At 65.7% G+C, this 11,973-nt stretch overlaps 1 protein-coding gene across 6 annotated transcripts; it reads right to left on the bottom strand.

The window, feature by feature from the left end:
• Nucleotides 1-482: 482 nt before the first annotated feature.
• On the bottom strand, nt 483-10,928 carry TBX1 (T-box transcription factor 1). 6 transcript variants are annotated; one of them, XM_046025267.1, is made up of 9 exons: nt 10,846-10,928; nt 8,219-8,338; nt 6,573-6,942; nt 4,489-4,590; nt 3,464-3,635; nt 2,692-2,847; nt 1,993-2,060; nt 1,807-1,907; nt 483-1,436 (listed from the first exon to the last, which is right to left on the bottom strand). In XM_046025267.1, the coding sequence occupies exons 2-9, from the start codon at nt 8,250-8,252 to the stop codon at nt 949-951; spliced, it is 1,491 nt and encodes a 496-aa protein (XP_045881223.1). In that variant the 5' UTR covers nt 8,253-8,338; nt 10,846-10,928; the 3' UTR covers nt 483-948. The 6 variants fall into 6 exon arrangements, with proteins under 6 accessions (XP_045881223.1, XP_045881218.1, XP_045881219.1 ...); XM_046025262.1 differs by lacking the exon at nt 10,846-10,928 and adding an exon at nt 8,512-9,113; XM_046025263.1 differs by lacking the exon at nt 10,846-10,928 and adding an exon at nt 8,704-9,113.
• Nucleotides 10,929-11,973: the final 1,045 nt, after the last annotated feature.

The raw sequence follows: 11,973 nt of genomic DNA, 5'->3' as shown, positions 1-11,973 counted from the left end.
CCCAGGACAGTCATTGGTTCTGAAAACGGGCCAGGGCTGCCCGCCTATATCCCGGAGGAGGGACGACTGCCTGCCTGCCAGAGTTAAGCAAAAGGGCCCTATGCACACCTGGGGCTGGGGCGGAGCCCCAGTCCGTTTGGCCTCGGGGAGGGTGGGATGAAGCTGCAAGGTGGAAGTGGGGGCGGGGAGCGGGCGGGCAGGGCTGGAAGAGACCCTGGGAACGAACCCGGATGGGGCCACCGCAGAGGGGGCGGGGAGTGGACGGAGAGGGGCGTGGCCGGGAAGAGGCTCTGGAACAGGCCTGGAGGAGGCGCTCGGAGGGCACTGTAGGGACACCCGCTTCGCTTCGGCTTGTGGGACTGGAGCTGGGGAGACCCCGAAGCCCCCGAGTCGACCGGAGACGCTCTCCTCGACATCCCACGTCAGGGCTAACTGGACACAAATAAATGGACACGCAGGCAACTTCCAAAAGAGGCGAAACCTTTATCAAGTCGGCGCCGGCGCGGTATCTACAGTATCTACAAATATCTACACGTATCTACACCGCCTGCAGACGGGCTCTCGGGTCGTCTACACTGCAACTGCCGGCCGGGCCGGGGGTTGGGGGTAGGGGGCGACGCGGTCTCGCGGAGAACAATAAATATCACTTCCTTCCGCCGCTGACCGGGCGCTTTGGCACTGGCGGGCGCGGACCCCGTAGCCCTCCGGGCTGGGGAGGGACCCGCGGTGGTTCCCGGGACTGGAGAACCAGATCCTTCGACAGCCTTGGGGCTGGAGAGTGGAGGACCCCGATGGCTTCGAGGCTGGGGAAGGGGAGACCCGCACTGGCCCCCGGGGCTGGAGGAACATGTTCTTGGACGGCCCTTGGGGCTGGGTGTCCGGGGATCCCGACGGCCCTCGGGGCTGTGCGGGAACCCCGGGCGAGGAAGCAGCCGGCGGACGCCCGCATTATCTGGGGCAGTAGTCGTAGGAGCCGGGCGGCGCGGCTCCGGCCGACGAGTACATGTTGGCGGCGGCGGCCGCTGCAGCGGCTGCAGCTGCGGCAGCGGCGGCCGCGGGGCTCACGGCGGGGTGGTGGTGGTGCGGATGCGCGTGCGCGTGCGGGTGGTAGCCGTGGCCCCGCAGGCCGGGCAGTGGGTAGGGGGTCGGCCGACTCTTGGCCCCGAGGTAATGGTCGTAGGCGGCGGCCGGGTACTTATAGGGGTGGTGGTGCAGCGGCTCGGACGCGCCGGGCGCTTCCAGGCGCAGCTCGGGGTGCGGAGGGCTGGGCCGGCCTCCGGGCGCACCGGGCAGCGGGACGAGGCCGCCGGCGCCGCCGGCCCCGGGCAGTGCGGGGCTCAGCACCCGTGCCAGCAGCTGCGGCGGGTGCGCCGGGTCCCCGAGCACGGCCGGTCCGCCCGCGTCGCGCTCGAATTCTCGCCGTGCTTCGGCCGCGTCTGCGGGGAGGGCCGAGGGGTGAGCGCGGCGGGTCAGGACCGCAGGGGGACCCGCGAGCGCCCCGCCGCTCCTGGCGGGGAGGAGGTGCCAGCCCGCACTCCGGCGCTCCCCACCCCTTCTCGCCGAATCTGCGGGAGACCGGGGCCCTCCGCAGGGGCCTGCGCCCCTCCGCTGGCGGCAGGCGGGGCGGGCGGGGCGCAGCCGTCGGGCCGGGCGGGCGAGTGCGCGCTTGCCCGCCGCCACCGCCGTTGTGCAACCGGCGCGAAGGCCGCGAGCGCCCCTGCAGCGCGGGCGAGGCTAGGCTCGGCGGTCTGCCCGGGGCGGAGCGCGCGCAGGGCCACTGCCCGGATCCCCCGACCCCGGCCCTACCTTTCTCTGCGCCGTTGGGCTGCGTGGGGGAGGCCACGGGGTTCCGCGAACGCGCGAAGGCGCTCATAAGCGGCAGCGCGCCGGGCCGGTGGTTCCGGGGCCTGCGGAGAGGGAGAAGGGCAGCGGGTCAGGAGGACGCCCCCGCCAGGCTCCGGAGCAGTCGCCGGCTCCTCAGAGGACACTCACCAGTCCTCCGGATCGCAATCTCGGAAGCCTTTGGCGAAAGGGTTGCTGGCGATCTTGAGCTGCGTGATCTGCAGGGCGGGAGATGGGGGGGGGGGGGGGGGGGCAGGCGGGCATTGAGCAAGTGGCTAGAGCCCCTGCGCTAGGGCTGGGGGCACCCGGGTAGGGTGGCTTGGAGGAGCTCCCCCATAAGGGCCCTTTTATTCTCCCGGGACGAGAACCTCCCCACAGTTAACTCCCTCACTGAGGTTGTCCCTCTGTCCTGCCAAATGGGGAAGCTCCTTTCTCGCTAAAGAACCCCTTTGTGGCCCCAAGTGATTAGCATATAGACCCCTGTGTCCCTGGCTGGGATGAGAATGTGGTCACCTCCACCGCCCACCCTGCAATGTGTGTGTGTGGGGGGGGGGATGCCCTAGGAATTTGGGTAAACCGTGGATTGGGCCCCTGATGGGGAGTTTCCGGAATGGTTTGGAAAACAAACTTTCAGGCCGCAGTGACAGTTGCTGCTGGAGAGGTCAAGCTGATAGGAGGCTGGGCCAGCGGCAGCAGAGGGGAGGGCGCTGTCTGAGGCCCTTAGGGGTGGGAATCCATGGGTGCTGGGTTCCACCAGGACCTACAACCTTTGGGTCCAAACCTCTGTCCCCCAGGCAACTGGAAATTGCGACCCAGAACTATTGAATGTGCCCATCCCCAGGGCCTCACCCGATGGTTCTGGTAGGCAGTGACCGCAGTGAAGCGAGTCTCCTCAAACACAAAGGTTTTAAAGTTCTCCTCAGCATATTTTTCACTGTCTTTGCGTGGGTCCACGTAGACAACATGAAAGCGGGGCTGGTATCTGTGCATGGAGTTGAGAATAATCTGGAAGATAAGGTGGCAGGTTTGGAACTAGGAAATGGGTGAAAGTTCAGATAGGCCATGAACTCCCCAGAGAACCTGGACAAAACTCTGAACTCCCCAGATGAGGTCGGGCCATGGGGCTCAAGCGGAGACTGCAATCAGGGGGACCACCAGGAAAGACACTCCAAATGGCCAAAGATCAGGGTTTCAATCCTCTTTGCCTGGGTCCCCGAGAGAACTACTTCTGGCCTACCATCTGCCCGCCTGCCCCTCCAGTGGGTGGGTGGGTGGGTGGATGGTAGGGCGCTGCAGGCCAGAGCTCAGCCCAGCAGGCAAGCAGCTTCATCCGCCTGGATTCTGCAAAGCCACCCCTACACACAGCCCCATCCTTTCCAGTTAAAAAACTTCCAGCAAAAGATAAGGAGTGGAGCGAAGGAAGCAAGGTGACATCCTCTCTTAGGCCTGAGGGCCACCAAGTCCTGTGAGCCCCTGACCCAGAGGGGCCTACTCTCCTCAGCCGGTCCCTCATTCACACCCCAACCTGCCCAAGCTCTGGTTAACAGGGACTCTGGAGGCCCCGCGCTGGGGGGAGAGCTCGAGCGCAGAAGCCTGGGGAGGTGCGGGGGGGACCGCTCACATGGCCGTTGTCATCCAGCAGGTTGTTGGTCAGCTTGAGCTTGTCGAAGGACACAATTTGCTTCATCCACTGGGCACCTTTGGCAGGCGAGTCAGGGTGGTAGTGTACGCGGCCTGGTGTGGCAGGGTCTGCCTTCCCGGCCACCAGCCAGGAGGAGCTGTGGAAGGCGTACCTGGGGCAGCACCGGAACAGGGGGTCATGCTACGTGGGCTCAACTGAGAGAGCCTTGCTGAGTGAACCCCAAAAATGCCTTTGATGAGTTTCCCCACAGTCAGTGAAATGGAGCCTTCAGCTGCCACACGGACTGGGAGCGTTTCCGAGGGGTTTGTGAAGAAAACTGAAAACCCCCTCCCGTCCCAACACACGAAAGGCCGCAGGAAGCCCAGCACCGAAGGGGGAGGCTGGGCTCTGGGCGCCACATTTCCACATTTCGCTGCATGCGGGTCTGCCCACTCTGGGCCTCCTGGAGGTCTCTGAGTGGCCCGGGCGCAGCCCGGATTTGGCTGCGCCAGCGGCCTCAGGCGCAGGGCGGACCACGGTCTCTTTATTAATTGCTGTTAATTGTCCGGGGCAGCTGAGGCCCGCCCTGCATAATCTCTGGCGGCCACCCCACCTTTCCTGCTCGGCTCCAGGGCCCAGCGTTCCCCGGGGGATGGGGGAAGGGGACAAGGTGCCCCAAGCTCACCTCGTGGGAGAAGATGAGAGAAAGGGCAGGGGCTGTGTGCGAGGGGCCTACTGGCCCAGGGGCGGGGCAGCTGTCTCGGGCTGGGCTGTAGGCCCCGTGGAGGAGCCCAGCCTGGGGGACCTCCTGAGGGGAGTTCCCAAGAGCCACTGGGGGTGGGGTGTTCGGGTGGAGGGTCTGACAGGGCTGGGGAGGTAGCAGGTCAAGGGGAGCCGGTGGGGCAGCCGGGCAGATGCCAAGACTCCTTGGTCCCTTAAGTCCTCATGGGCCACCCTCAGAGGCATCAGCAGGCAGGCAGCAGCCGCTTCCCAGGGCACCCTCCCAGGTCCTGCTGGGCGCTCACCGGTAGCGCTTGTCGTCCACTGGAACGAAGTCCATGAGGAGCATGTAGTCGGCCATGGGGTCCATGCCGAAGAGCTTCACTTGAAACGTGGGGAACATGCGCCTGGGGGGCGGCGGGCGAGGCCTCCGGTCACCTCGGGTGGGGGAAGGCAGGGCTGCTCCACCTTGACCAACCCCGGACCGGTAGCTTCCTGTTGGCCGCCGCATTCAGCAGCCTGACCTGTCTACCTCCTCTCCTCTCCCTCAGCTACTCTAACCCAGCTAGGCCCCTGCCCAGCCAAGGGCAAGCGGAATAGCAGGTCAGCTCCCTGCCCCCTTTTTAGAGACCCCAAAATGGCTCACGAAGCACTAGAGCTGAACCTCGGCGGCGCCCCAGCATGGTCTATGGCTGCTTCTGCCACATTTGCCTGCACAGAGCCGGCCTCGCATTTTCTAATTCTCAGCTGTCCGGTCTAGAGCTAGTTGTAGTCGGCAGTACCCGCTCAGCAAGACTCCCCAGACTCGGTCCCAGAGAGTCTCAATCCTCCACAGAGCCTCCCCCAGCTATCTAAGCGACGGATGTAAGCTCCCGGCTGGAACAAAGTGAAACCGGGGCCCTCTGTGTGGTTCCCAGGAGTCCCAGTCGCCCTTTCGGCTGGGTATGCGGCTGCTCCCCAGTCCCTCCAGCAAGGCTGAGGCCTCAGAGCCCACAGCCCCAACTCTTAGGCCCTGTCTCTGGTCCAGTGGTGGAGTCTCCCTACTTTCCTCAGGGATACACACAAGTTCCAACCCCCCACTATAACTCCCCCACCCCCGACTCAGCTACTCTGGGAGAATTGGAGCTTGTGCCCTCCTGGGCACCTAACTCTCCCCTCCCCTGGACTCTGACTCTATGACCCATCCAGGCTCTTGAAAGGACATTCCACAGCTCCTGGATGGGCCACGGCTGCGGGCCAGCCCCTGGGCCCTGGAGGACAGCATGAGACTTGGCTCCCGCCTGCCCTTCCTACGGCTTCCCCTCATAGGCAACTCTGTGCAGGCAGTGGGCAGAAAACAGAGGCCATGGGGCTGGGCCTCCTAGCCAGGCCTGCGACCCCCACCTCTGCAGGCTGGTGGGTGCTACAGAATGCTGGCTTCTGGGATGAAGCCTGGCTACTGCCACGGCCCTTGCTGGGCTGGACCGGGCCAGACGCTGGGGTGCCATCCTCATGGGACAGTAAGGAGAGCCTGCAGAAGACCCACAGAGCTGAAGCTGAGCACAGGCCCCAGGATCCCCAGGGAGGACAGCCTCGGGAGGGAAACAGAAACCGTGAGAAGGCTCTGCAAACAGGCCCTGAGCTCCCCTTGACTGTGTGTTCGAAGAGCTGGTGTCTCCGTGTGTACATTAGACACAGCCCGGCACCCGCCTTTGTCTGCTGGTCAAATAGGTTGCATCGCAAAACTTGTTCCCCTTCTCTCTGGGCGCTTAGAGCAAATACAGGCCAATTGGAAGGCGGCGAGCCCCAGCAGCAGAGCCAGGCCCCACAATCACCCAAAATTTAGGCCCGAGAAAACTGGGTGAGGAAACTGGGTAGCAACTTCCAGGGGAGAGACCCTACTGTTTTTAAGGGTCTTAACTTTCTCCTAAAATTTTGCAGACAATTGTCCAGCTGCCCCGCTTTATCTAACCCGTGTAGACTGAACTGGGGAACTAAAGACGTGAATTTCCTTTGAGGTGGGATCCGCTGGAAGCCGGTTGGCTGGCGAGGCCGCTCAGGGGCAGCTGCCTAACCCTCTAGCCCGGTGTGCTACGAGTGGCCCTGGGCTTCCGGCGGCGGGCGCCTTGGGGCTGCGGGAGGAGCGAGCCGGTCCGCCGGGCTTCTCTCCACCGGCCTTCCGAGGCTGCCCACGCCGTCCCCTGGCCCAGCTCCGTACGCCGGGCGGCTGTCGCCGGAGCCGGGACCGCGGAGAACCAAGAGCCAGCTCGCGCCTAGGGGGGGCCGCAGGTGGCGGGGCCGCGCCCCCACCCCGCTTGTCGGCCCCAAGCGCGTGGATCGGACCGAGGCGCGCTGCCCGAGGCCGGGGCCACGTGGGGAGGGTCGCGGGCAGTGAGGGGGGCACCCTGACCTGCCGGCCTTGGTGACGATCATCTCGGTGCCCAGCTGATTGAACTCGTCCCACAGCGCCTTCATCTCCAGCTGCACACTCACGCTGGCCACCTTCGCGTTCTTCTTCACTGGCGCCTTGGCGGCGGCCGCGCAACTGGCCCCGGGGCCCTCGGGCTCGGCGGCGGCGCTGGTGGCGGCTCCGGCGGCCGGCGCGAACGGGTAGGCGTGCGGCGGCGGGCCCGGGGCGCCGGGGGCGGCGGCGGCGCACGGGTCGTAGCGCGGCGGCGGCGGCGGGGGCTCGCGCGGGCCGTACGGGTCGGCGCCCGGCGACGCGGCGCCCGGAAAGCCCCCCGCGGCCCCCAGACTGCTCAGGCTGCTGGCCGTGAAGGCTGCAACGTCGCAGAAGTGCGAGAGCTGAGTGAGCCACGGGCTGGACACGGCGGAGATCATGACCCGCGGGCCGCCGCCGCCGCCGAGGTGAGCGCTGCCCCGCGCCCCGGGCCGAGTGGCGGGCGCTGAGCTGCGCTGCGCCCCGGGCCGCGCCGCCCTACACCGCGGGCCGGCCCCGAGGAGGCGCCCCGCCCCGCCCCGCCCCGCGCCCCCCCCCCCCCAGCGCCGAGACAATGGCCTCCCTCCCCTCCCCCGTCTCTCGCCCCTCCCCCGCTCCTTCCCCCCTCCCCGGCCCCCAGCCCGCCCGCCGTGGCTCGCTCGGCCCGGGCCCCCCGACCGCCCGGACCGGCTCCCCAGAGCGCCGGGCCGTCCGCCGCCCCTCGCTCTGCCGCCCTCCCGTGTTGCATTTCTCCTTTCTCTCTCCAGGCTCTTTTTCCAATTTGTTATTTCTTTACCTTTGTCTTCCTCGATGAAAATTTCCCTCCTAATCCTCTTAGCTTCTTCCACTATCTCTTTCGTTTCTCTTTATTTCTGTTTTATTTTTTGACTCTTTCTTTCTCCAGTTCTGCCCCTCTCCTTTCTTTCCACTTCGTTTTTCATCACTTCGTCTTTCCTTCCAGTCGGCCTTTTGCCTCTTATTTCTGTAGGTCTTTTCCTGTTATTCAGGGGTTTTTTCCTCTTTTTTTTAAACAAAATAAAAACTGGAGATTTTCTCTAGCTTTCCCCCCTCTTTTGTGACTTTATTTTCTATCTTAAATTTCCCTTCACTTTCTTCTTTTTCGTTCTCACTCTTTCTTTTTCATCTTTCTCATTTTTCCGACTTTCCTTTGGAGTTTTCTCTTTTCTCAATTTCTTCTCCTCCCGCTGTCCTCACCACTTTCCCTCTCTCGTTTCCCCTGGTTCCCAGATTCTATGACATTCTCCTCTCCTGCCACCTTTCCTCTGCCTCTCCCAGCTTGCGGCCCCTGCTGCCACCTTTCTCCCGTCCTCCTCTCCTGTCCCTCTTGGCTTCCACTAAGTCCTGTTCTGGGCCTGCGTCTCCTGCTTGTGGGTCTCTACAGCTGGGAGCCCAGACTGGAGGGTGCACAGGCTTTGGGCAGGATGCCTGCCCTTCTGCTCTGCTCCAGAGTCGCTGGAAGCCTGGAGCCCCCTCCGCCAGGGCTCCCTCCACCTACTCTGTGTTTGGGCCCTGCCAACACTCTTTGCTTGGGCCCCAAGGCAGCAGTGGCAGGGGGTCTGGCGGGCGGGTCCCTGTAGACACAACGGGCGGCTCACCTTCCATGTCTCTGGTGACGGTGCTGAAGTGCATCCCGGCCGGGGATCCCAACAGCCGGCGAAGCTTCGCCTGGTTGGAGGACCGGGGGCCCCGGCGAACGGCGCGCTCTGCGGCCTCTGCTGCAACCAGAGAGGCGATGCTGAACGCGCTGGCCCGGGGAGACAGCGGGCTCCGCGCGTCCATAGGCGCCCGGGCGGCCTGGCCGGCGCCGCCTCCGACTGCGTGCACCCAGGCGCACCGAGGCCGGCCCAGCCCACGGGACCCGGGGGCGGGGGCCTGCGGTGCCACTCACAGCCTCCAGCCCTGGGCCCAGGGGATTGTGGCGTCACGGCCCCCCACTCCGGGATGGTGGCAGCGGAGGGGCCCAGATGGGTGGAGCGCCCTGGGAGCCTGGGGCCCTTCTGTTTTCCAAGCTCCCTGCCCCTGGTTTCTGCTCCCAGGGACCTCCGTGACCAGCGTCCTTCGAACATCCCGCTGTTCCCACCGAGGCCGGGGTTCCCTCTGTCCGGCGAAGCCACTGTCGAGTTCAACAGCCCCTGAGTGGAAGCAGCTACACGGGAGCGCCCAGCCTCAGCCGGTGTCAGGGAGGCACCGATGGATCACCGTGGGGCCGCCTGGTTTCAGCCATGCCCCTGCCCTCGGCCCCTCCCGCCTCCTCCTCCCTGGCTGCCCCTGCACCTGGGTGGGGAGAGGGCAGTTCGGGCTCCCAGCACTGGCCACGGACGGACAACCCCAGAGCTGTGGCGTCCTCCGTCCCTCAGCGCGGCAGAACAGGACCCAGCCCAGCGAACGCCCCCCCAACCCCCTTCATCCGGCTCACTGTCGTGGTTGGGGACCCCGAGCAGAGGGACGCCGCCCAGGCCGCGCAGCCGGGGAGCCCGAGTGTCACGCGCACCCGCGCGCGCACCACCCGCCTCTGGCCAGGACGCTTATACATCCGGAGGGTGGGCAGTGCCCGCTACTCCGACCTCCCCGCGCACCGGCCGGGCGCAGGGAGGGCCGGGGGCGGGGCCTGCACCGGCCCAGGGAGCTGAGGACACGTCGGAGGACTTCAGGCCACCGGGTCCAGATTGTATGCTGCCCCCTGCCACCCACCCTGCCCACCAGGGAAGGCCAGGCTGCCTTGGTGTCCAGCCAGGCCCAGCAGAGTGAGGCAAGGCCCACCCTGAGGCCTCAAGGCCTCTAGGCCCAGGCATTCAGGACACTAAGGGCCTAACTTGGCCTGTGTCTTCCCTTACGGACTGCCCCTGAGGCCTTTGCTGACCAGTTCAAGGCATCCATGGCTTTGCAGACCAGAGTCTCCCCAGCAGAGCATCAAGTCTCTCAGCCTCCCAGGAGCCTCTCTGGCCCTTCACTGAGGCTCTGGCAGTCCAGAGCCTCTGTTTCCAAAGCTTCTCAGCCTGCAACCATGTTGTAGGCCTTTGCCCCCCGCTTGCCTGGGATGGGGGTGGGAGGCATGGGGCCTCTTCCAGGGCTTTTATAATCCCCAGGCCTCAGACCCCAGGCTGGAGAGGGTGAAGTGGGGAAGGCTCAGGAACCCAGGACTGGAGAGTACGCTCCAGTAGGAAGCGACTGGCCTCTGGGCCTGAGGACCAGGAAAGAGCATGAGGCAGTGAGTGCCACGCGTGCGGGAGCATGTGGATATGACTGGGGTGTGGTGTGTGTGACTTCCTGTGCCGTGAGTCCCCCTACCTGCCCCCTTGGCTGCGACTGTAGTTGCAGAGTGTAGAGGGAAAGGGAAGCTGTTGCCAGAGTGTGCCTTCAGCCCTGAGTGGCTATTTGGGGCTGTGACAGCGACAGTGACACTGACCTGTGGGACCTATAGGTAGGGCCGGAGGGGAGTGAGATGCGGAACCAGCTGGGCTTAAAGTCCCTCTTCCTCTTCCCAGAGCAGGGCAGCCCACTGCCTTCAGGACCCCAGGAAAAGCTGCGTCTGATGGAGGGGAAAGCCCAGCTGGGAGGGGACATCGGTGTGGCCAGGTCGTGGCAGTGTCGCACGAGGCGTGCCCCACTGCTGGCCGTTCACACCGAGAAAGGCACACAGGGCAGTGTCACCAGGAGTACCTCACGCTGGCCGTCCAAGCCCAAAGAGGTCCTGGGCAGCGCTGGCTGAGTGTGGGGCCCATGGGGGGGGGGGCGGGTCTAGGAGGGGCTCCTGTGTATTGTGCATTATCTGGGATGCAAGCTGCCCCAGCATGGGCGGATGTTAGTGGTTGTGTCCTGTGCACCTGGGAAGCCTCCCGTGTGTATCTGGGCACACACCTAAGGGCAATGGCCAGATGTGGAGTGGAACGGGTGACACCAATATTGAGAAGAGAGAAGTGAAAGTGAAAAGCCCTGGGGCTTCCTGGATGGGCCTCTGGGGCACCGTCCTGAGGCCCTTGGCTCTCCAGGTCCGATGCGGTGGAGGGGAGCGCACGATCCCCGCAGCCCCTCATTAACCCCTTGCTGCCGGAACTGGAACCTGCCGGGCTGGCCTGGGAGGGCAAGAGTGAGGGAGCAGATGACTCTGTGGGGTGGGCAAACCCTGGTCAAGGAAAAGGGCGCCGGGAAGAGGTGAGGGGTCTCACCCGGGCTGCTCCGTCGTCGCGGGGTCGACCCCTTTCCACCCGCGACCGATACTCACCCGCGCGACTGCAGAACCCCCGACCCCGCTGCTTAGTGCCCGGGCCCTCCTGAAGCCCTCGACTGGAGGGGTCCGAAGCGCTCGAAGCCTCAGGCCGCCCGAGCCTCCAGCCCGCGGCGGAGTCGCTGCCTCCCCCGCCCACCCCGGCTGCGCCTCTCGGAACCACCCTCCGTCCCTCCTGGGGTGCGCACCGCCTTCTCGCGCTGCGCTCCACCGCCCCGCAACCCGCCCGCGCGCTCGCCGCCGCCCCGGCCCCGGCCCCGGCCCTGGCAGCCCGAAGGGAGCGCGCCCGCCCGCCAGCCCGCGCCCAGCACACCCGGTCCCGCACGCGCACGCCGCGCCGCCGCCCGCGGGAAGCCTTTCTCCCTCACCTGGCCGGCCGCGGCTCTCTTCCGCCTCGCTCCCCCTGCCGGCCGCGCCTCCATCACCGCGAGGTAAGAGGCCTGGCGGGGCGCCGGCCTGCGCGGGGCCGGGAGAGCCGAAGGGCCGGCGGTCGGGAGCCGCCCGGAGTTCGCCTTCTCGGGGGCGCTGTCCGCCCCTCTGCCTGGGGAGCAAAGAAAAGACCAGAGCCACATTTTGAGGCCCAGCTGGCTGCGAAGTCAGGGTTACTATGAGACCATTTTACAGGCCTAAAACCGAGGCTGGGCGTTGCCGGGGCGCCGGTAGGTACGGGGTGGTGACCAGAAGTCGGGCTGAGGACGGGAGGCGGGGGGAGGCTGACCCCGCGGCGTCTCCTCGGCACCGGGACAGAGGCAGCCTTTGCTTCTCTCTGGGCCCTGCACGGGGTCCCACGTGGGCGCTCGGCTGCGCCCCAGCACTACCCCGGAAGGTTCAGCCACCCCCTCCACCCCCAGCAACTTTGGAGTTTTGCCTGAAGCAAGCCCTCTGTCGGAGGTTTTCTCCCCAGCGTGCAGGAGGTAGCCCCCTGGAGAGTCTTGACTAGCGGGCTGCCTGCGGGCTCCGCCTCCGGAGAGTGCACGTGTCTCCCCCAGGGGAGCTGTCACCACTGGCACCTTAACTCTCTTTTGGCAGGACCCCACTTCCCACCCTGCGTCCATTGGTAAAGGCACACCTAAAGCGCTGGGACGGCTGCTTCTAATTCCCTCCAAGGTCTCTGTTCCTAGCCCT

This window comes from Meles meles, chromosome 12 (genome assembly GCF_922984935.1).
Source record: "Meles meles chromosome 12, mMelMel3.1 paternal haplotype, whole genome shotgun sequence".
Classification (NCBI taxonomy): Eukaryota; Metazoa; Chordata; class Mammalia; order Carnivora; family Mustelidae; genus Meles; species Meles meles.
The sequence above is the reverse complement of the archived record's forward strand: the minus strand, read 5'-3'. Positions and strand labels throughout refer to the sequence as shown.